Source organism: Panthera pardus, unplaced genomic scaffold (genome assembly GCF_024362965.1).
Source record: "Panthera pardus isolate Hobbes unplaced genomic scaffold, ASM2436296v1 HiC_scaffold_21, whole genome shotgun sequence".
Lineage (NCBI taxonomy): Eukaryota > Metazoa > Chordata > Mammalia > Carnivora > Felidae > Panthera > Panthera pardus.
This window is the reverse complement of record NW_026526777.1, coordinates 63595423-63617677: the sequence shown is the minus strand read 5'-3', so window position 1 is coordinate 63617677 and position 22255 is coordinate 63595423. Positions and strand designations below refer to the sequence as shown.

General features: G+C 37.0%; 1 protein-coding gene across 10 annotated transcripts in view; it reads left to right on the top strand.

Annotated features, from left to right (window-relative positions):
- Positions 1–22255, top strand: part of CEP170 (centrosomal protein 170) — a 126071-nt gene that overhangs the window by 43228 nt on the left and 60588 nt on the right. For all 10 annotated transcript variants that reach the window (XM_053909390.1, XM_053909386.1, XM_053909388.1 and 7 more), the window contains exons 3-4: positions 5879–5968; positions 13110–13191. In XM_053909390.1, coding sequence (XP_053765365.1) covers positions 5879–5968; positions 13110–13191 — 172 coding nt within the window. The remainder of the gene's footprint in view (positions 1–5878; positions 5969–13109; positions 13192–22255) is intronic.

Below are 22255 nucleotides of genomic sequence, written 5' to 3'. Positions count from 1 at the left end.
GTCCATGTATGTCTGTGTTTTTCTTAAATGTTTTAATAGGAAAAATAAATAATACAAGAAGTAATAATAATGTTAAAAAGTAACCATTTCATATCCAAAGCATATGTGACACATATTAGGTGGTCATTGGTGCCACTTCATGTTAGCTTTTAGGTAGAGATTTGCTTTTTATTGTGCCTGGCCTGGAATTGTGTTTTTGTGTTTTTAGTTGATTTGATAACAGGCTTTTTGTTGTTTGTTTTTTATTTTGTTTTGTTTTGTTTTTGCAGAAAAGGAAATATTTCTTAAACAAATGAAACCATATTATTACTTCATTTTTATACTCTTATTTTCCAAAATTTCCTGGTTTTATAATTATCTTGTCTGGGGGCCAGAATTTTGTTGTGACTGCTTTGGTTCTGTTGTTTAAAGCTACCCAGTTTGTAGGTTTCTTAAAATTTGGTCTGATCTTTGTAAGTTCAGTACTTTTGATATCTTAATCTCTAAGAAAATTTTTCTACCTTCATTCTTTACGAAGTGAGATTGGCTAAACAGCATGTATTTTCTTTCTAATAAACCTTTCCTGAGCACCTACAATGCACTAGGCCCTGTGCTGGCTTCCAAGGGATCAGTGCATATCCCAGGCAGGGTCTCCCTGTCCTTGAGGGCTTATTGTCTAGTAGAAGGAGATGTGCATGTAAACAAATATAGACGTTACGACATAGAATGTTGATGTGGGATGCACAAAAGACAGATTAATCAGTCCCTACCTGCAAGGACATAAGATGAGAAGTGTGGAAAGAACTCATGGAGGAAATGGCTTGAGCTGAATCTTAAAAGGTGAATAAATGGTTTCTGGAAGGTTTAGAGTATGATGGAGTCCATGGTATTAAAGACAGCATGACCATGTTCAGTGTCTGTTTAGGTAATTAAAATAGTTCCTTATAATTTATGTATAGAATATGAAGGCAAACATTTGGAAGTTAAAAGAGACCAGACCTTGGAGGGCATGTGCTGAATTAAAGCTTATATGTTTCACCTTAACCAGCAAGTACACTTAGGAGGTTTTGCACAGGGAAATACTGCCTTTTTAAATGTCTCCCTGTTATGTCTTTGAAACCTTACAAACAAACCTGTGAGATTAGTCTATCTTCTTTATAGATGACTCAACAAAGATTAGTCATTTTACCAAGGTCACACAGCTGCCAGATGTTGTGACCTGTTCTTTTGGACTCCAGCACCTGCTCTTTAAACTATCACTCTACATTCATTACTGCTAAGGAACTGGAGCTTGGAATCGGTGGAAGCACTTAGGAGGTGATAATAATCTAGAAAGTAAGGCAAAGTTCAAGAGAAGAGAGAATTCTTTGAAATGAAAAGGCAACAGAGTGCTAGCGGGAAGTTAGGATGTGCTTTCTAGTTATATAATGAGGGACGGGGAGAAAAAGAGTTTCAGATCTATTGTTTTTGGCATAGAAATGAATATAATAGAGGTACAGAAGATGCACTTTTGGGGAATAAGATAATGAGTTTGAGGTTCTGAAGGGACATCCAGATTGAGATATTCAGTAGAAAGCAGGAAATAAATATGTGAAGCAGAGCCAGAGTAGTCTGGGCAGAAGGTAGAGGTTTAGTAGAGTTTTGAGCATGAAGAGGTAGCGGAAGCCAGGGGGAGCTGTATTACAGAAAGGGAGGTAAAGTCGGGGTGACGGGTGGTTGCGTGGGAGAAAAGGAAGGGTCGGAGTATTAGATGTCCTGCTGCAGTCAGAGAACTGAAGTAGCATACTTGTCAATTATTGTAAATAAATGAGGGAACTGGAAGAATAGAGGAATGTAGTCCTAGAGAAAAATACTGCAGTTTAGATTCCAGAGATAGAATCAGTTTTGTAGAAGGTCTAAGCAATGGGAGCAGTATGCCAGGATAGGGTATGGAGTTTGGTTGTGGAAGTCAAGAAGGCCAGATTTTTATATGGGTTGTCTACATAGATGTTGAAAATCAGTCACGATGAAGTAGGAGTTTGTACAAAGAGAAAGACTGAACCGTAACTCCCAAACTTCAGTCAGAAAGTGAGAATGAGGGCTTCATGTGACTCTTGATCTTGGGGTCATAGAGTTCAAGCCCCACTTTGGGGGTACAGTTTACTCAAAACAAAGAGTGACCACAGATGATTGCAGCAACCTAGGAAGGGTGTGTGTGTGTGTGTGTGTGTGTGTGTGTGTGTGTGTGTATGGAAATATATAGTATGTATATATACTTGTATTTATATTTATAGGTGCATAACAAGAACTTCAAAAAAGGAAAGGGCTTTTCCCCTTCAGGGGGAAAGTAATGGCCAAAAGCCACAGTGTAAACTGTGTGAATTCATTCTGTGTCTCTGAATTCAGCAGAATGGTGGATTTGGGAGGACAGCATCCACTTTAAAGGAATGCTGTAGAAATAGTGTTCTCAGGGGGAAAAGCAGATTTCAGTTAAAGGAAGGAAGTAGGAGGTAAATATCTGTGAGAGCTTGAGAATGAAGAGTTTCCGGTAAGGCGGATTCTCAGCAGCAATGCAAAGCCTTGGGAAGAGAGTCTTTCTAGACAGTGAAAATCAAGAGGGAGGAGGCACACTCTTCTGGATATTACCTATAAGGAGATAGTGACTAGAGGGTCTTGATTTTTGTTTTTTTTTACTGAGGTGTAATTGAGTTACAACATTATTAGTTTAAAGTGAACTGCAATAATCATATGTATATAGTGAGAAGCGATCACCGTAGTAAGTGTAATTAATATTAGTTCCCCTACAAAGCTGCAGAAAAAATTTGTTTGCTTGTGATAAGGAGGCTTGCATTCTTATTGGAGGCTTAAAGTGACAAGAATAACAGAACTGGTAAAAATTGATAATCTTTGCAGTTTATGCCTGATCAGCTAAGACTTTCCTGTTAGAATCAGAAACTCGATGAAGTTACAGTCTTTGTTAGGATTTAAATTATATGCTTCTGAGATACTATTGGATTTCCATTGAGATAGCCAAATGGGTTGTGAAAATTAAGTTGTAACACACCTTCTCCTGGCTAGTTTAATCTAGAGAAAATGAGAATATGATTATCTGGAAATGAAAATGGGTTAATTAATACTTAAGTGGTTAGATGTAAAAAGCAAACCTTTCTTATTCCTTCAGTTTTTCTTGACCACTCACTTAGATGTATTCTCTATAATCTTGGCTTTTTGCTGAATTTCTTTGATGGGTACTGAAACACACTGGCACCTTGAAGACAGTGGATAACCAAAAACAGGAATGTTTTGTTTTGCTTTCTTTCCTTGGCTGTTACTTTTTAAAGAGTTACACAAATGGGAATGACTTGTTCTGTTTTATGATAACTCTAGCCTTAAGTTTGTAAGACCAATCTTCTCAAAGAGTTACTACCCTATTTACTAAGTTGCTTTTTCTGATCCCACATAACATCCTCACTCCTTCACCCCCCAACTCCAAAGTTGGTGTCTCAACTCAGTGCACTCTGTCGTTTTCTTATGTCTTAAGTTGGCTCTATGTTGTATAGGAGGCATTCTTGCACTTACCAACCCCCATAAACATTTTGAGGGCAAGATGTATATCAGATTCAAGATTTCCAGGTTTCTGGCAAGTTGTTGACTTAGTCAAGTGGCCTCTCCTTATCTCCTCCTTAAACCATTTTGTTCTCCTTCTCTCTGGTCCGTGTTGACCACTTCCCTCCAAAGCTGTGACGACTCCCTGGCTCCATGCGCAGCCATTTGGCTTGTTTTCCATATCTAACCGTAACTTCCCTTCCCTGTATGATTTTTCTTTTCTCTGCTCTCATTTAAATTTCCCCCCATGAATTTCAGTACACCGTGCTAAGACTTGAGCTCCTACTATTTTCTTCCTCACAGAGATTATTTATGATGGATGTTTCATTCATATTTATTAAGAGACTACATATACCTGAAATCTCAGTTGCCTTACAGCATGTGATTTTTATCGTTAGACTAATTCAACTTGGTAAATCCGCAATATGGAGGAATTATTTTCCTAATGGTGCCACATTTCTTTTTGTCACCCTAATAACTGAATTTAGGACTTCATTAAACAGAGCAACGATTTAAAACACAACAGTAAAAACTAAAAGTTTAAGTAACTTTTAGATTAATGCAGATGTTTTGTATTGGTTACAGTTATAAGTTGACACAATAATTGGTTTTCAGGTAAGTTGTAGAGAAGTGGCATTAATACTGCTCTGCCCAAAGTCGCTCTTGAGTCTGGGGTTTGCAGTTTGTCCTAGAGAAACTGAGGTTTCAGAGAAAACCAAACCAAAACCCAACTTTTAAAACTTTTAAGAATGAAAATGTACGTGTGATGAATGTTTAGGTTTTGTTGGAAGATTATTTTAGGTCGCATACTGTTTCTTTCTAACGTACTTAGAAGGAAAACCAGAACTTTTCAATATGGGATTTAAGCTAATTGAGGCAAGGACTTTTAATTTTGGTGGTACTTTTTTGGATAGGACAATTTCAACTAGGATTTACGTCTGTATTGTTATTTTATTAGCTGCTGACCCTCTCCTCATTTTGTGGGTGTGGCTGGGAGTTAGGCCGTGGTTGCTGTTGGCTGTAGCTGAAAGTATCAGAAGTTAACGTTTCCTCTGGTGTCCTTGTTTCTGTCTCTCCTGTGGTTTTTTGAGTGTCCTTGGAGACCCTTTTTGTTCAATAATCTGAATTTAGCCATTTTTTCCATTGTAATCTCTTACTGTGTGCATGTGTAAACCCCTGTGGATGTGATGGTAGCATTTGGAGGGAAAGGAAGCGTTCCATAATGCTGTCTTAGTTCTCAGTCTTTCAGTGAGGTCATGACCTCCACAAGTGCATCTCATCTCTTCCTGAGGTGAGACAGGAAGGCTAGAGGAGACTGGAGTTCGGGATTCCTGTTCTCCCATGTCAGTTAGGCGCTGGTAAAAGCCACGTTGGTTGAGCACTGGTAAAGTAGTCTTCCTGGAGGACAGGTGCTTGGTGACAGAATGCTCTGGGTGTATTTCACTCTCATACTGAGGGGAACACAAGAAGAGTTTCTCCAGTCTTCACCCTGACACCCTTGTGGGGCTCCCAGGGTAAAGCTCATGAACCCATGGCAGTGATGGCCCCCAGTGCTGTGTCCCTGGGAGCTTTTGTCTGCAAGCTAGTTCGCATTCACATCTCTAGCAATTACACATCTTACCCTTAAGTTTTCTTGCCCTGCCGGCTACAGCCATGGTTTCTGTGTTCAGGAAGCTGTGATTCTCTGATTTCACCTGTCTCTCTAGTTGTCAGGGTGGCAGTTGGCCATATGACCTCAATTCTCTGATAAAATAAAGACTATTTTTGATTTTCAGTTTGTGCATCTTTTCTCTTGTAAGGATGGGACTGATGACTCCAGGCTCTTGACATGTTGGACTGGGAACTGGAAGTCCTGTCTCTTCCCATGTGGGATACTTCCTTTGCTTTTTATATACCAAGGTTCACAGAGTAGCCCTCAGTGTTACTGAGTTCAGATTCTTTGTGATTCTCAGACTGTTTCTTCCTGTGACTGGATTGATATTTCTTTCAATAAAAGTTTCCACAGGCCTTTATACAGTTCATCTTTCAGGTGCTTCTATCTACAGACAAGTCGCTAAGCTCTGGAGCGTGAGCGCATGTGCATGGACATCCGAAGAACATCTTCAAATTTTGGCAGCTTTCTTCTTTGGGGAGTGATGCCAAATTTGTGTTATATAGTAGTAACACAGTTTAAATCTCATTTAATCCACTTTTACTTTGATATTTCCTGATACTTATCTGTTATCCTATTAATATGAAGTATCTAGCCAAAAAACTTTGTGTTTGTTATTCTAGTATTTTCTTGTATTTACTAACTCAGAAAACTTCCTTTCAGTCCCGTAGTGTGGATAAGCAACATGCTGTAATCAATTATGACACTTCTACAGATGAACATTTGGTGAAAGATTTGGGCAGCCTAAATGGGGTAAGTGAAGATTTTCTCTTTTGCTTTATTTGAATATTTTTTTAATATTGTAAGTAAACAGATCAGGTTATAGTTGCTATTTGTGTTATATTTCCTTCTCTTTAGTTTGCATTTTACTTTCTTTCTGGGTTGTTTTTTTTTTTTTTTTTTTTTTTTTTTTTTGCGTGCATGCGCAAGTTGGGGAGGAGCAGAGAGAGAGAGAGGGAGACACAGAATCCAAAGCAAGCTCCAGGCTCTGAGCTGTCAGCACAGAGCCCGACACAGGGTTTGAACCCACAAACTGCGAGATCATGACCTGAGCCAAACAAAGTTGGACACTTAACCAACTGAGCCACCCAGGCACCCGGGTTTGCATTTTACTTCTAAAGGCTTATTAGATATGTGGCACTTTGGGGACCATACAGTAGAATACGGAATGAGCCCATGTCCCAAGAAACTGTATAGGCAGTAAATACAGGAATGCAGACGGTTGCTGGTTCTTACTATCCATAATGGTTAAAAAAGACTTCTTTAAGGAGATGAAATGAAATTTGACCTCACCGGATGGTTTGAATTTATATGTGGGAGAATAGTGGAAAGCCATGGCAGTAAGTATGAAAAAAAGGACTCTTGGGAGCCCAAGAAGTATAGGTTAACTTAGAAGATAAAGGTGAAAACATAGTTTGATGCCAGCTGCTGGAGAACTTTCTGTGCTAGAGTAAAAAAGACAGGAAACACATCCATTAACCTTAAACATGTGACTTTGTGATCTAAACACCAGTATTCATTATTGCTTTTCTGTATTCCTGCTTTGAAGATATTTTTGTGTTACTGCAGTGAGTTTTTTTTCCTAATTCTTCATTTGGTCTTTCCACATTGTTGGAACATAACTAGCCACAGACTAAGAGAATGCTGAAGTATTGAATAATTTCTTATTTTTTAATTTTCTAATAGCCTTGGTAATATAAGCTGATGCAATATTTGTCTACATCTGTGCTGTTGAAATTACTAAAATGAATTTAACAGAAGCTAAATGTATCCCCACTGCTTCCAACTGCCACTGCTTTTTGAAATATACATTAAAGTTTATGCAGATTTTGGGATGAGCACTGGGTGTTGTATGGAAACCAATCTGACAATAAACTTCCTATAATGAAAAAAAAAAAAAACTTAATGCAGAAATTGAACAATTATAGTGAAACATTGTTTTCTTGTTCTAAGTTGCCCTGGTACTGAAGGAGTGATGTTTAATCTTTGAGATACTTTGTTTTTCTATTAGTTTTATTCTAGCCTTTATTTGTTTCTCATGGCACACAGAATTAAGTCTCAATTCAGGGTTGAACCAAAATCCCTCACATTTGACACTTTTCCAGATTCCTGCTCCCTTGGGCTTTCCCTTGTCCTGCTTCCCGAATAGTAGTTCTGCTGCTGTCCTGTCTCCTCCTCCGAATACTTTGTTAGATTTTCTTCAACCTAGTAGTTCTCCCATCTGCCTTGTCATTTAGAAAAGTTGTACTTATAAATTTATACGAGTCAAGCCCAGATTCCACTTCTTCCTGAAGGGAAGGAACAAAGGAAAGGTATTTAGGAGTATTAACTTGCTGACGTCATTAATACGTGGAGCAGATAAAGCAGAAACAGAGCAGACTAGGTAGAAACCGTTCTAACGTGAGACAGGTGAGTAAGCTACTGTGATTCCCAGCTCCTAGTTGCAGAACTTCTTTCGTCCTTCTCCACATCTGTAAGCCTTTGTTTTAATCTTGATTTGGGGTGCTTTCTCTGCTTTGTATTACATCTTCTTTTACTTCTCTGTCACGGTGTTGAGTCATGAGCTCCTGAACAGTCATGCATGTTTGCTCAGGAGTCTGCACAGTGCACGAATACAGTCTTTTTTTGATGAAATTGAATTTATTTTCTTTATTAAGGAATTTATGGAGAAAAGTTTTAACTTCTGTATGTGGACTGTTTTAACAATGTTATGTTCTGGTTTTAAGCCAGAAAGATTGATCTTTACCACAGTGCTGTGCGTAGATGTCTTTACATTATTATCTTGGAAAATAATAAGTGAGAATTACATCACAGTGTTTTATTCTTTTAAAAGACTGTGATCAAATATAAAAATTACTTGTTTTTCATTATAAAAAGAAGTCAGGTGAAGTACTTCTAAGTTTCTCTAGGTTGACCTTTCTTCATAATTCGATTATACTCAGTAATTCTGTGGAAGATAATAACTCATAGGGGGCAACATTTGCACTTTGAACTTGAAATCAGTACCTAGATTTGAATGTCAGTCTGTAATTTACCAGTCCTAAACACAGGGACAATCACTTTCTGAAATTTGGTTTCCTCATACATCTTCATATTTGTGAGTGTGAGGACTGACAAGTTCAGTTCCCTGGTTTTAGCTTTCAGATAATGAAATGGAAATTCCTGCTCAGTAGTACTGGCGTGGGGATGCAGCCTGACGACAGTACGTGTGAGTTTGTGCCTGTTACGGAACTTGGGAGCATCCGTCACACAAGCGATAACTGTGCTCTGACCCAGATGGCAGCCTAGGGAATACACCAGAACAGAGCTGTGAACCACCAGCTGCCGTGCGCTTAATCCATAAGGAGACCGTTTGCTCTTCATATTCATATAACTCTAGAAATTTGAGCATCAGGTTAACAGTAATTTCAGAAGTCAGGGAACACGATGTAGTGGTTATGAGCCCCGCTTGACTTCTTACCAGTGACGTAACTGTAGACGGGTTACTTAATTTTTCTGTTCCTCAACTTTTTTAATGTTCGTAGCAAAATGGCGTTTCTCTCAGGTTGTGCCAAAGCTATAAATAAGTTCATATTGTAAATGATTAGAACAGTAGGTGGTGAGCATTCAGTAAGTGCTGGCGGTGGTGGCGTGGCAAGCAAAGCAGTGACAACGAGTGCAGCACCCTGTAGCCTACATGCTTTCCAGTGAATCCACTGCCTTATTTTTTTTAAAAGCACGTACCAACTAACCCCAGCTTATAAATAACTCTTAACTGTGACCACTTTCACTCCTCCCTTTCATCCTACCCTAAAAGAACACTCCCAGGGGACCTAGATTTATACTTGATGTTATTGCTACCAAAATGAGATTGCTCTGCCTAAGGAAGCTGGAACGGGTTTTGTTGCTGATGTTATGGTGGCCTGTTTCCCTGCAAGCCCCTAGAAGCTTCTCCTATGAGAACCCTTATTTGCCTTCACTTCTTCCTGCCTCCCTCTCCCACTGGGGCACTTGCCCCTCTGAGAGCCATTGTGGCCTCTGCCATGTGCCTCCCGTGGCATTCTACCTCTGGCTTTTGTTCTAGGCTGCCCCCTTGACTCCCTGTGTTCTAGCTTCTGCTGGATCCCCTTTTGGCACTGGGGTTTCTACCGGCATCAGACCACAGTGGCGTAGAGTGGAGAGAGTATGCAGAGGAGAAGGAAAAAAGAGATGACTTTTGTCTCTGGCAGTGTGATTGGGGTGGTTACGCCCCTGGCCACTCACTCTGTTCAGATTTCCCAGAGCGTTAATACAATACACAGTGGTTATGTGGTTTTATGCAATCAATTATGCAATTTTGTTGTATGTCAAATAAATAGATGTTTTTCTAGTTTGGTTTGCTTCTATGAGCTAGTGGTTTGGAAGAGGGAGTTTGAAGAGCTGGCCTGGCTCGGGCACCCATACTTCCTTGAGTTGGAGAGAATGTGGGATTTGTAGTTCAGAGACCTCAGTGTGAGTCCCAGCTCTTATTCCACTTCTGAACTCAGATGTTTGTCAATTCATTCTCTGTGCCTCCTTGTTGTTGTCTGTTCCTCCTACAAGGCACAAGTGTGATCAAATGGTGTTGACGTAAGGAATCAATCCTATTTTTCCCCATGTTTGACTTACTAAAATAGCTCCATAATTGATTTACTTAAATGATTTTTTTTTTTTTTTTTGCCTGTTGCTCTTTGAAATTTTCTCTCCTCCTTGCGTAATTTCAGACCTTCAGGAGACTTTTTCCCTTCAGATGTTTTCACTTGCATTTTTGTAAGCTGAAACTTTGCGTTTGGCTCATATTTCCTAAGCCTTCTTAGACCTTAGGGAATATTTCCGTCATAAATGCCAGCATATTAAAATTGTATGTTTCTTGTTGTGCAAGTACCTACCTAGTATGTATGTTAAACACACAGTAGGTGCTTAATAATTAAGAGAATTGAGCTGTCTTAAGCTTTGCGTGGATCTGATTGGTCATGTTAAGCCTTTTGAGTAAAATGGTTGTTTAAGTTGAAACAATTTTAAGTAAAACTGGCTTAGAAGTGTGGCATTCCTTGTACATCAAGTATCTAATTGCTTGTCTTCTGCATACTAAACATCAGTGAATTAATGTTTTCTTTTATTCTTTTCTTTTCCATCATTTGAAAAAGCTCTTCTGTTTTGTAACTCTACATAGAATATTTTGGAAAACTCCAGGTTTAACTTTTTTTTTTAATGTTCATTTTTGAGGGAGACAGAGAGAACGTGAGTGGGGGAGGGGCAGAGAGAGAGGGAGACACAGAATCTGAAGCAGGCTCCAGGCTCCAAGCTGTCTGCACAGAGCCCTACGTGGGACTTGAACTCACGAACCATGAGATCATGACCTGAGCCAAAGTCAGACACTTAACTGAATGAGCCACCCAGGTGCCTGCCTCAGGGTGTAACTTTTAAAACACTGTAAAATGTTCATTTTGGAAATGAACATGAAATTAAAGCTTATAAATGCCTGTATTCAAAATTTTCTTTATATTAACATTTTAATCTTTCTGTGAAGGTTGTTGGAAGCTTATTTTCTAGGATTACTCATGCATCATACTAAGGTGTGATCTCAAGTTTTAGCAGTATGCCACTATCTTCATATATCTGTGCTTGAAATTAAGACTATAACTTCTAATTTTTTCTATAGATTTATAAATTGGTATTCTGTGACCTATTACAAAGTGCTAGTCGTGCATAGGAATTTGAGCATATGACCGTAATCACATAATTTCCTGTAATATTTTACTGTATGTCACTTAGGACCCTTCTGAACTTCCTCACCATGGAGGGAGCTTTCCCAGATAAGGTATTATGGCCATCTCAAATCCAATAAAATAGAAGATTTTAAAAAATGGAATTCACTAGGAAAAAAGTAATTTTTAAAGTTTCAGCCTACCAGAGGAAAACTTGGGTATTTATATGATATCTGCATTCTGAGCAGTTAAGTATAACATTGTTCTGTGTTCTGTGAATCTAGCAAATTCCAATTTAACTTCCAACGTGCCAGGAAAAATAGTCATCACCATTTGCCATCTGTGTCTAGTTGACTCTTTGTCTTTTTACAAATAATTTGCGGAAGTAAGGATAAAAGGATAATGAAAAACAACTTGAAATTTTAAGTAAAAATTAGTCATGACAAGCTCATATTTTTATTTCATATTTTTCTGGTTTTGAAAGGTACATAATACACAAAATGGGTATTGTTCATCAGTTGTCAAGGGAGACCTGGGATATATATCCGTTTTGTAAATGTTGCTTTTCAAATTTCAAGTACATATCCAGCTGGTTCTAGCTTATCATTATTTCTAGTTCTTCTTGCATTGTATTGTCAAAATGCATTATTTTTAAGACTTTGATAGCTTATAGTTTTATTAAGATGATAGCTTTCTTCTATTATTGCAAAACATTTCTCAGTTTTAGATTTGTTAACAGAAGGTTAATTTATTTCTTTTTACATCATCTTTGCTTCTAGTACCTGATAGATACCTGCCTTGGGCATTTATCCACTTAGAAACTAAATCAAATGAGTGTTGGAAAACATCAAAAGATGCAAGAATGCTGTGAAAATGTGAAATACAGAATTGGTCAAGTTCTTATTGAAAAATATTTAATTATTTGTTGAAATGGTACTATTTTGGATATATGGGTTGGGTTAAAATATAGCATTAAAATTAATCTCACCTTTTATAAACTTTTTTAATGCACCTACTGGAAAATTTAATAGTATATGTTTGGCTTGCATTTGGGGCTTGCACTATATTTCTGTTGGATAGCAATGTTCTGGGCAATTCCATTTTCTTCTGTTTTCTTATTATGTTGGTCATTTTCAGCATAGTTAGAAATAATTGATGAGTAATGATAAAATAATGATGTGAAATAGCACAGTGTTTCAAAAAAAAAAGGAAAAATAAGATCAGTAAGATCCTATAATGTATCTTAGAGTCATAAAAAGGTCTAAAAGACTCATATGGCAATTGTGAAATAGAATAGCAGTTTTATTCCTTTTTTTTTTTTTAAGTTTATTTCTTTATTTTGAGAGAGAGAGAGAGGAGAGGGCATGTGCTTGTGAGCCGGGGAAGGGTTAGAGAAGAAAGAGGGAGAGAGAGAGAATCTCAAGCAGGTCCAGAGACCAATGCGGGGCTTGAACCCATGAACTGTGAGATCACGACCAGAGCTGAAACCAGGAGTCAGACGCTCAACTGACTGAGCCGCCAGGTGTCCCAGTATTTCATTACTTTTATTCTTAGAATTCTTCTAAAGAACAAAAAGAAAATTTACTTTAAAAAATGGAATAGGGGCACCTGGGTGGCTCAGTCAGTTGAGCATCTGACTCTTGGTTTTGGTTCAGGTCATGATCCCACTGTTTTGAGTTCGAGCCCTGCATCAAGCTACTGATTGGGATTCTCTCTCTCTCTCTGCCCCTCCCCCACTTGCTGGAGCTCTCTCTCAAAATAAATAAATTTTTTTAAAAAGTAATGAAATGAAACATCAGACCTCACAAATAATTAGAATTGTCCGAAAAAAGCTAAAATTGAGTCCCCTGCATCTTGATGATATATCAAAAGTTAAGTATTTTACAATTTGCTAGCTTCACATTAGGAGCTTTTCTTAGCATCATTTTTAAATGCCTGTATTTGTCTTGGCAGCATGATGGACTTAGAGGAGGTACAGCCTGGTTCTTTGTGTGTTCAATTATTAATAAAAGACTTAGTATGAAAATCATTTATCAGCCTATAAGATGCCTGGCACATTTTGTAATACACAAGCTGTGTTAGCCACCATAGCTAATGTATTTTTAAGTATAAGGTTTGAGTGTTTGTTTGTCTGAAATGTAATAATTAATACTTCATATATAACCTAAGATCTTTTTCTCTCTTTGTAGACTTTTGTGAATGATGTAAGGATTCCAGAACAGACTTATATCACCTTGAAACTTGAAGATAAGCTGAGATTTGGATATGATATCCTTATATGATTTTGTGCATTTATTGAATTTATTCATAAAGCTTTTCTGATGTACATTAACATTTCTTGATCTAAGAATTTTCAGTAAAGGCATGCTAGAAGTCTCTTTGCCCTCCCATACTAAAATACATGTTTAAAAATAATACGTATATTTTCTGGTTGTTATGCCTATTCCTAAAAATAATCCTAGAAAAGTTGATGGACTCAGCTTTTCCCCCATCCCTATAGTTTCAGCAGTGGTATTTACATGTGTAATTTGGGTATCAGAGAATGTAACAAGGACTGTTACAGTCCAAGGAGAGGACAAAGGACTGTTTAATATTAGCCCAGCCCAGGGATTTTGTTGTTGTTTGGATGAGCATGGCACAGATCAGTGTCCCGGGAGGAGTGTGAGAACTTATCCCTACCTTTTTTTCCCATTAGTACTTTTACTCTGTTTTAAGAATTCTGTCTCTGTCACTTATTTAACTCAGATTTTTCAGTATCCTATATCTTCTGAGACCCATACTCCCTGGCTCAGTTCATTATACAGTTAGTGTGTATTTAAAATTCTTTCGTTAAAAATAGGATTCTAGGGGCGCCTGGCTGGCTCATTCAGTAGAGCATGCGACTCTTGATCTCAGAGCTTGAGCCCCACGTTGGTTGTAGAGATTACTTAAAAATAAAATCTTTTAATAAGTAAATAAGTAAGTAACAAAATAGGATTCTAAGAAGTGAGTGGGGACATGACTTTGTCCTCCCTAGGGTATAGTAAAGAACCACTAGTGAAGAAGAATAAAGCATTTCTATTCATATAAGGCAAAAAGCTTTGAAATAAAGGGGACTTACTTTATTTAATTAAAATATACATATTCTATACTGAATGTTTTTCTTGAGTTTTCATTTTTCAGTTACTACATTTATCTGGATTTTAATATTGAAGAATATATTAAACATTGGCAAGTCAGATGGACTTTTATCACTATACTATAGCAAATATAGTCTCAGCTACCTGGAGTTGATGCATAGATAAAATAAATGTACTAACACTTTAAAATTGTTCTTAAAGCATAACCAGTTTTTTTTCTTAGATTTAACTTAAAATTTGTGAAAAATAGTTTTTAGCACATCATATGAACTTTATACTTGTACAGCAAAGGAACATTGAAAAGTGAAACCGTTGAATCTTAGTATTTATGAGTTGTATGTTTTAAATCCTTTTAAGAATATGAATCACATAAAATGATTAAGAATTAACATTAAAGCCTTGATCCATGGACCATTTTCCACCAGCATAAAAAGTTTCATCAAACAATAAATGCAAATAAATATATTTTGAATTTAAATACCTCCTTAATCTGATTCAAAACATGAGAAAATAGAAAATCTGAGTTTCAATAAAACTCTATAATGTTTACTTTGACTTTTAAATCAAGAGAAAACTGTTGAGGGGCTCCTGGGTGGCTCAGTCCGCGGTTGAGCGCCTGACTTCAGCTCGGGTCATGATCTCACAGCTTGTGAGTTTGAGCCCCATGTCAGGCTCTGTGCTGACAGCTCCGAGCCTGGAGCCTGTTTCAGATTCTCCTGGAGCCTGTTTTTTCTCTCTTTGCCCCTCCCTCGCTCGCTCTCTCCCTCTCTCTCTCAAATAAACATTAAAAAAAAGGAAAGAAAACTGCTGAGAAATAACTCCCACTTTTACAATTTGTGTAGTGATTTCTTAGTAGTGAACTAATACTTCCTTTTTTATATACCAGCTCATAGTAGTCAGCAATAGGAGTTGCTGGGACAAATGTTTTGTTGGTTCCAAAGGACTTTCTTCGTGTTATGAATCGGTGTTGAACCAGAACTGTTATCCAAATCTTCAGAGTAGGCTCAGTAAATTTTATTATTTTAAAATAGCATCTCCTATTGCTTATGATTTTTGAAAACTATACATAAATGAACATTAGGATGAAATTTTTAAAACAAATTTTATATGTTACATTTACCTGTTTTATATTTGGCTGAAATAATTGTGCTTTATTTTTATTAAAATTAAGCTTAATAGTTAGCCAGTTTACGAACTCCTCTTCTTTGGAGTGGAAAACTCTTTATTACAATGTCACAGTAATAGAAGGAACATCTTACCATGAATTGAGATAGAACTGAAGACACAAAATTTATCTGCCACAAGCGCTTTTCTAATTAAAGAAATTAAGTGATTTGGAAAAGCCAGTAGTGGAAGAAATATCCAAGTTTAAGAAATGACTATAAACTCATGAGGGATAATAATCCCTGCAGTAATCAAAAAGGAGCTCTTAAGTGTCCAAGTGGCCAAACTTTAGCAGATATGCAAGCCTAAGGTTATTCACTTCACAGTTATTAAATGTGTGTATCTCCTGTGTGCTGGGAGATCCTTGTCCCCATGGTCTGGGGACACGAAAGTGAAAGAAACAGACCACTCTGTCCTCCTGGCCATTATACGTGTCCTCCTGGCGATTATACTCTAATGGGGTTGAAGGAAGCTGACAGCACACAAAAAAAGAATAGTAGAGGATGATAAGTTCTATGGAGAAAAAGTGTAACTGGGGGATCCAGAGAGCTCGTGGTGGTGAGTGGGAGGTTGTAATTTTAAAAAAGGATATTCATGGAGCCCACAGTGGAGCAAAGATAAGGAGAAAGTAAAGAAGCTGGCCATATGGATATCAGGGAAAATTGCTCTTCAGGAAGATAGAAGAGTTAAATACAAAGGACTTGAAGCAGCAACATGTTTGGCATGTTTGAAGAACAGCCTTCAAAAGTCATTGTGGTTGGGACCAGAAAAGAGTAGGAAGATGGGGTATGGGAGCGGGGTGCACATCTGCCCTAACAGACCATTGCAAGGATTTTGACTTCTATTCTAAGTGGAATGGGGAGCCATTTACAGGGGTTTGACCAGAAGAGTGGCATGATAATGACTTACTTAGAAACATCCTGTGGCTATTCTTGTTCAAGAAGACTAAGGATGGAAGTGGGCCTCGGTGAAAAGAGGGAGGTGAGTTAGGAGGCTGTGTAGTAGCCCCAAGTGAGTCAGAGGTTTATGGCAGGGTGGTGAAAGAGGAGGTGGTGAGGAATCAGATTATGGATGCATCTTGAAGAGGAAGCCAGTAATATTCTTGATTAGATTGGAAGTAGAATGAAAGAAAGTCCAAGATTTGGCACTTGATCTCAGCAGTTGGAAAAGTAGAGTCACCATTAACTGACAGAATTCTGTGGGTAGAGTGAATTTCATGGAGAAAATGGGAAGAATCTTCTGAGAAAAACAAGCTTTTGGTTTAACTGAGTTTCCTCTATTTTCTCTTTGATTTGTATCTTATTAATTTCTTTTTCCTAGATAAAAACTGAGGTTATTCGTTTGAGACTTTTTTTTAATATAGGCTTTTAGTTCTATAAATTTTCTCCTAAGTACTGCTCTACCGTTCAAAATACTTTCTGATTTCTCTTGATTTTTGAGTACTGGTTATTCAAATAATTTTGAATAAGTTTGTTAGTTTCTAAGTAATTTGGAGATTTTCCCAGAGACTTTCTGTTATTAATTTCTAATTTAATTCCATGCTGATGAGAGAACATACTTTGTATGTCTCAAATCGTTTTAAATTTATTGAGACTTGTCCTATGGCCCAGAATATACCTAATTTGTCTCTCCTGGTAAGTTTTCCATATGTACTTGAAAAGAATGTGCATTTCTGTTGTTTGGGTGAAGTGTTCTATTAATGTCAGGCCAATTTGGTTCACACCTTCTATGTTTTACCGAATGATTGTCTACTTGTTCTGTTAATTGAGACATCAATATTGAAATCTTAGGCTATAATTATGGATTTGCTTATTTCTCCTTGCAGTAGTTTTTCTTCATATAATTCGAAACCTGGTTATTAGGTACATAAACATTTAGGATTAAAATATCTTCTTGATGAATTGATCCCATTAATTATTATAAATTGACCTGCTGGGGGCACCTAGGTGGCTCAGTGGGTTGAGTGTTCAACTCTTGATATCAGCTCAAGTCTTGATCTCGCAGTCATGAGATCAAGCCACAAGTAGGGCTTTGTGCTGGGCTTGGAGTCTGCTTGGGATTCTCTGGCTCCTTCTCTTTCTACCCCTCCCCAGCTCACACTTTCACTCTCCCTCAAAATAAATAAATAAACTTAAAAAAAATAAATAAAAGAAAAAGACCTGCTCTATTCAAGACAATGTTCTTTGCTCTAAAATATAGTTTGTTTTGACATTGATTTAGTTGTTCCAGCTTTCTCTTTCTTCTTTCTTTCCTTTCTTTCTTTGGATTGCCGTTAGCAAGGAACATCTTTTCTATTCTTTTTTATATTCTTTTGCTTTAACCTATTTGTATCTTTACATTTAAAGTAGGCATCATACAGTTGGTATTTTTTTTATTCAATCTGATCATTTCTGCCTTAATTAGGGGATTTAGGTCGTTCACATTCAGTGTGATTATTGATGTAATTAGGTTTACCTCTGTCATCTTGATATTTGTTCTATTTGTGCCATCAGTTTTCTTTTTCCTCTAATTTATTTTGGATTTTTTGAACATTTTGTATGATGCCATTTTATGTCTTTTATTGGCTTATTAACTATAACTTTTTTATTTGATTGGTTGCTTCAAGATTTGTAGTTACTTCTTTAAGTTGTATCTTCAAGCAATATTGTACCAATTCACATATAGTATAAGAACCTTACAGTAGTATACTTTCATTTCTTCTGTACTGACCTTTGTGCTATGATTGTCAAACTCTATTCTTAGATGTTACAAACTCCATACTACATTATTACAAGTGGAAGGTCAATTATCTTTTAATGAGATTGAAATAAAAATATCATATCTTTATGCCCATTGTACTCTTATAGCTTAAACCAGTGTAACTATCATTTCTCATGCTCTTCGCTCCTCTTTATAGATCTGTTCTTCTCATCTGATATCATTTTCTTTCTGCTCAGGGCTTCCTTTAACATTTCTTGCAGTATGGTTTTGCTGGTGATGAATTCTTTCAGCTTTCATGTGTCTGGAAAAGTAGTAGTTAATATATAGTAGTGTATATAGATTGGTAAGAGATCCAAGAACTGAAACCTATTCTATACCAGTATTAAGAGGTGGGAGAGATAAGGAACCAGTCTAAAAAAGATTAAGATGCAGGGGTGCCTAGGTGGCTGTCAGTTAAGCATCCGACTTTGGCTCAGGTCGTGATCTCATGGTTCATGAGTTCAAGCCCCGCGTCGGGCTCTGTGCTGACAGCTCAGAGCCTGGAGCCTGCTTCAGATCTGTGTCTCCCTCTCTCTGTGTCTGCTCGCACTCTATCTCTGTCTCAAAAATAAACATTAAAAAGAAAAAAAGATGGAATCACTGGTGAACTAGAAGGAATATCAGAATATGATACGGTTTCCATGTTTAGTGGAAAATGATTTAAACATTACTTAAATACCATAAATCTCAAAATCCTTACCATCTCAGTCATCTCAGGGTTATTATAAGAACCTAGTACCTTAATTTTTTTAATGGGCTGCTTTTTCCCAAAGTAGTTGTCTATTCCTGTAATGTCCACAAAACGATTGGATTAATTGTATTAGAAACAAGGTAAAAATCATTGTTGTGGCTTTTAAGATGATGATTTATCTATAATTGGAACATTACCTATGGCATTGTGTGTTTGGGTCCAGATCATGGCTGCTAAAATGATCGGGAAGGGGATAAACATAACTAAAAATCAAAGACTCTTCATTTAGAGAAGTTAGGGTTCTTCCCGATTAATGTGATTGATGTCCACAACAAAGCATGAACACACTTTCCAGATTTCAAAAATGGAGGATGTTTCCAAAGTTTGAGAGAGCTAAATTTAAGAAATTGACATGAGCTATTAGATATGGAATAAAGTCATAGAAGAAAAGTTTAAAGGAGTTGTTTTAAAACAAGGTTTTCTAAAAGCTGGACAAAGGAATTGATCTGCCAGAACAAAACGATACATCTTTCTGAAGATAAAGACAAACTTAAGCTAGTAGAAAGTTTGCTTAAAGAAATAAAATTTTACCCTTGGAAGGTTTTCTGCTATGAACTTTTTTTTTTTTTTTTTAACTTTGGCATCTTCTAGGACCTGCCTTGTTAATACAATGTGCAATCTATTTTAGCGTAATTGTGTATTATATTATGAATGTAGTCAAACAAATTTCCCATATATATTTTTTTAATGTTTATTTATTTTGAGAGGGAGAGAGAGAACACGAGCAGAGGAGGGGCAGAGAGAGGGAGAGAGAGAATACCAAGCAGACTCCAAACTGTCATCACAGAGCCTGATGGGGGGCCTGAACTCACAAACTGGGAGATAATGTCCTGAGCTGAAATCAAGGGTTGGGTGCTTAACCAACTGAGCCATGCAGGCACCCCTAAATTTCCCACATTTCTTTAAAACAATGTTTTGGTTTTTTTTAATGTTTATTTATTTTTGAGAGAGAGGGAGACACAGAATCCGAAGCAGGCTCCAGGCCCCGAGCTGTCAGCCCAGAGCCCGACATGGGACTAGAACCCACAAACAGTGAGATAACGACCTGAGCCAAAGTCGAACACCTAACCGACTGAGCTTCCCAGGTGCCCCTAAATTTCCCATATTTCTAAGGAGAAGATCCAAACAGACAAGTTTTTGGCTAACTTTAAGGAAAATTTTTAAGGGTAGTCTTACTATATATGTATTTTAAATCACACATATAAGACACATAAATTTTAGAAAAAGAATGTATTTTTCATTGTGTAAAATAATTCAAGTATTCTCATTTGTTGTGGCATCCAGTGTCTTCAACACCATGAAAGTCACATTCTTTTTAGTAATACAGTTTTTCAGAGAATATTGTATTAATGCCCATTAAACAGTTTGAAAATACAGCATCTTTTGAAACCTTAACACTGGAAACCTTGTACCAAGCAACAAAAACTCATATATAATATTTGATTTCTTCTGTAAGTGTTTGGTATCTCCCGAGTGAAGCAACTTAAATTAATTTTTAAAATGATTTTTGAGATGCAAGTTCACACTGACACCTGTTGTTTTAAGGCCCTAGGAGTAACTAAAACTGTTCAAAATGTTGCCCTCCTTTTAGTTAGCTTTAATTGTCATTTAGATAAGATGTTTTATCTAGCTAAGATTATCTAGATAAGAGATAACATTTAGATAAGATGTTTTTGAATGCATTACTAGTATGCAGATGAGTTTCTTTGACCCCACTTGTAGATAAACATTTTTTTTTTTTAAGTTTATTTATTTAGAGACAGCTCCCTGAAGGGAGCACAAGTGGGGGAGGGGCAGAGAGAGAAAGAGAGAATCCCAAGCAGGCTCCACGCTGTAATTGTGGCACCAGATGCTGAGCTCAAACCCACGAACCAGGAGATGATGACCTGAGCTGAAGTCAGGCACTTAACCTACTGAGCCACCTGGTGCCCCAATAAACATTTCTTGAATAAACTGAGCACAGGGAAGATGTAAAATCGCAATCACAGCCCGATGTAAAGAAACAGGGAAATAACCTAACAGATACAATTTTTAATAAGTAGGATTTTAAACTTTTTATAACTTAGGAAGTTACATTAGGAAGAAGGTAGCTAAGCTGGAATTAGGGCAGTCTCAGAATCTCCCAGCCAGACCGGTGTTCTCAGGTGAACTCATGACCCAAACAAGAGGATCCTTGAAATCTTTGGTTTCACACACATGAAACTTTTTGAAAGATGAAGTGTTTGACCCCAAGAAGGGTGGGCTCTCTCAAGTTTTCCCAGATCTTCAAGGAGTCTTCAGTGTAAACATAAGACCCCACACTAGCCTTAGGGGACAGCCTGGAACTCCCTCAGCAATAAACTTGAATGGAGCACCGGAAAACCCCCAGAGCAGGCTAAAATCATTGGTGTTTCCCATTGAAAAAATGGAAATGGCTTTCTGTTTTTTTGAGACACTGTGTTTTCCATTGGAAGTATGCAAATGCTGTGAATCTCCTCCAGCTGTTCATGCATTTCTTGGGTATAAAACAAAGTTACTGGACTTTTATTTTTCATTAAGTATGAAATTACTAATTATGAAATACTTATTTTCATATATGTCAGCAAATATGTATCAGCATATGCATATAACAAAAAAGGAAAATTCTAATATTTCACAGCTACAGGAACCCTGGACTGGGTTTCAGCTGACAAGATTCTCGTCTTAGGTTTTGCCCTTCCATTCCTCAAGTTCCCTATGTATAGAAGAGAAGGATGAGATATTAAACAGGAATTAAACAGGATAGTCCCTAAAGCTCTTTACAATTCCAAAAAATTCTGAATTTTTATCATTTTAATGAACAGAAATAGAAGTTAAAAACTCATTTGCAAGTTTACTGCTCCTTATGCATGGGAACTATTTTTACCCCAGTCATTTGTGATAATTACAGCTTTCTAGCCTTGAAGTCATAGGGTGCTATGAATTGGTAAAGGATAATAGAATTTAGTACATGGTTATAAAAGTCCTTTCAGTACAGGGTTAAGTAATGGTGGGAAATGTGACCTCTACTGTTTAGTGAAAGATGTTTTTTAATATACAGAGGCATTGTTCTTCTTGGCATAATAATGAAAGCACCCATTATTTCTAGCATTTGGTTCTAATTGTATAGAATCAGTTGTTTGTCAATGTGATACGACCCTGATTGCAATGTCTGGAGGAAAGGGGTGATTGTGGTTGTTGTAAGGACCCTAATTATAGAATTTCTTCTGCACTTTCAGAGTGAGCTTCATTTTTATCAATGCTTGTGAAGTCTGAGTAATCGAATTCTTTCAGGATTTGCTGTTGGATAATCACTGATGACATACTTCCTTTTACATTTTTGTGATTAAGTATTAATATAATTTGATCCAGGTGCTTTTTCTTCTTTGTAGTCATATTGTTTGTTTGTGAGAACTGAACATGTCTTTGTGCTCTGATTTATTACCCAGTTATTTACTTCCTGAAGGCCGTTATTAAGTTTAGAATTATTTGCTAGATTTTAAGATTTTTCTCTAGTATGTATTTTTTTTTAATGTTTCTTTATTTTTGAAAGAGAGAGAGAGAG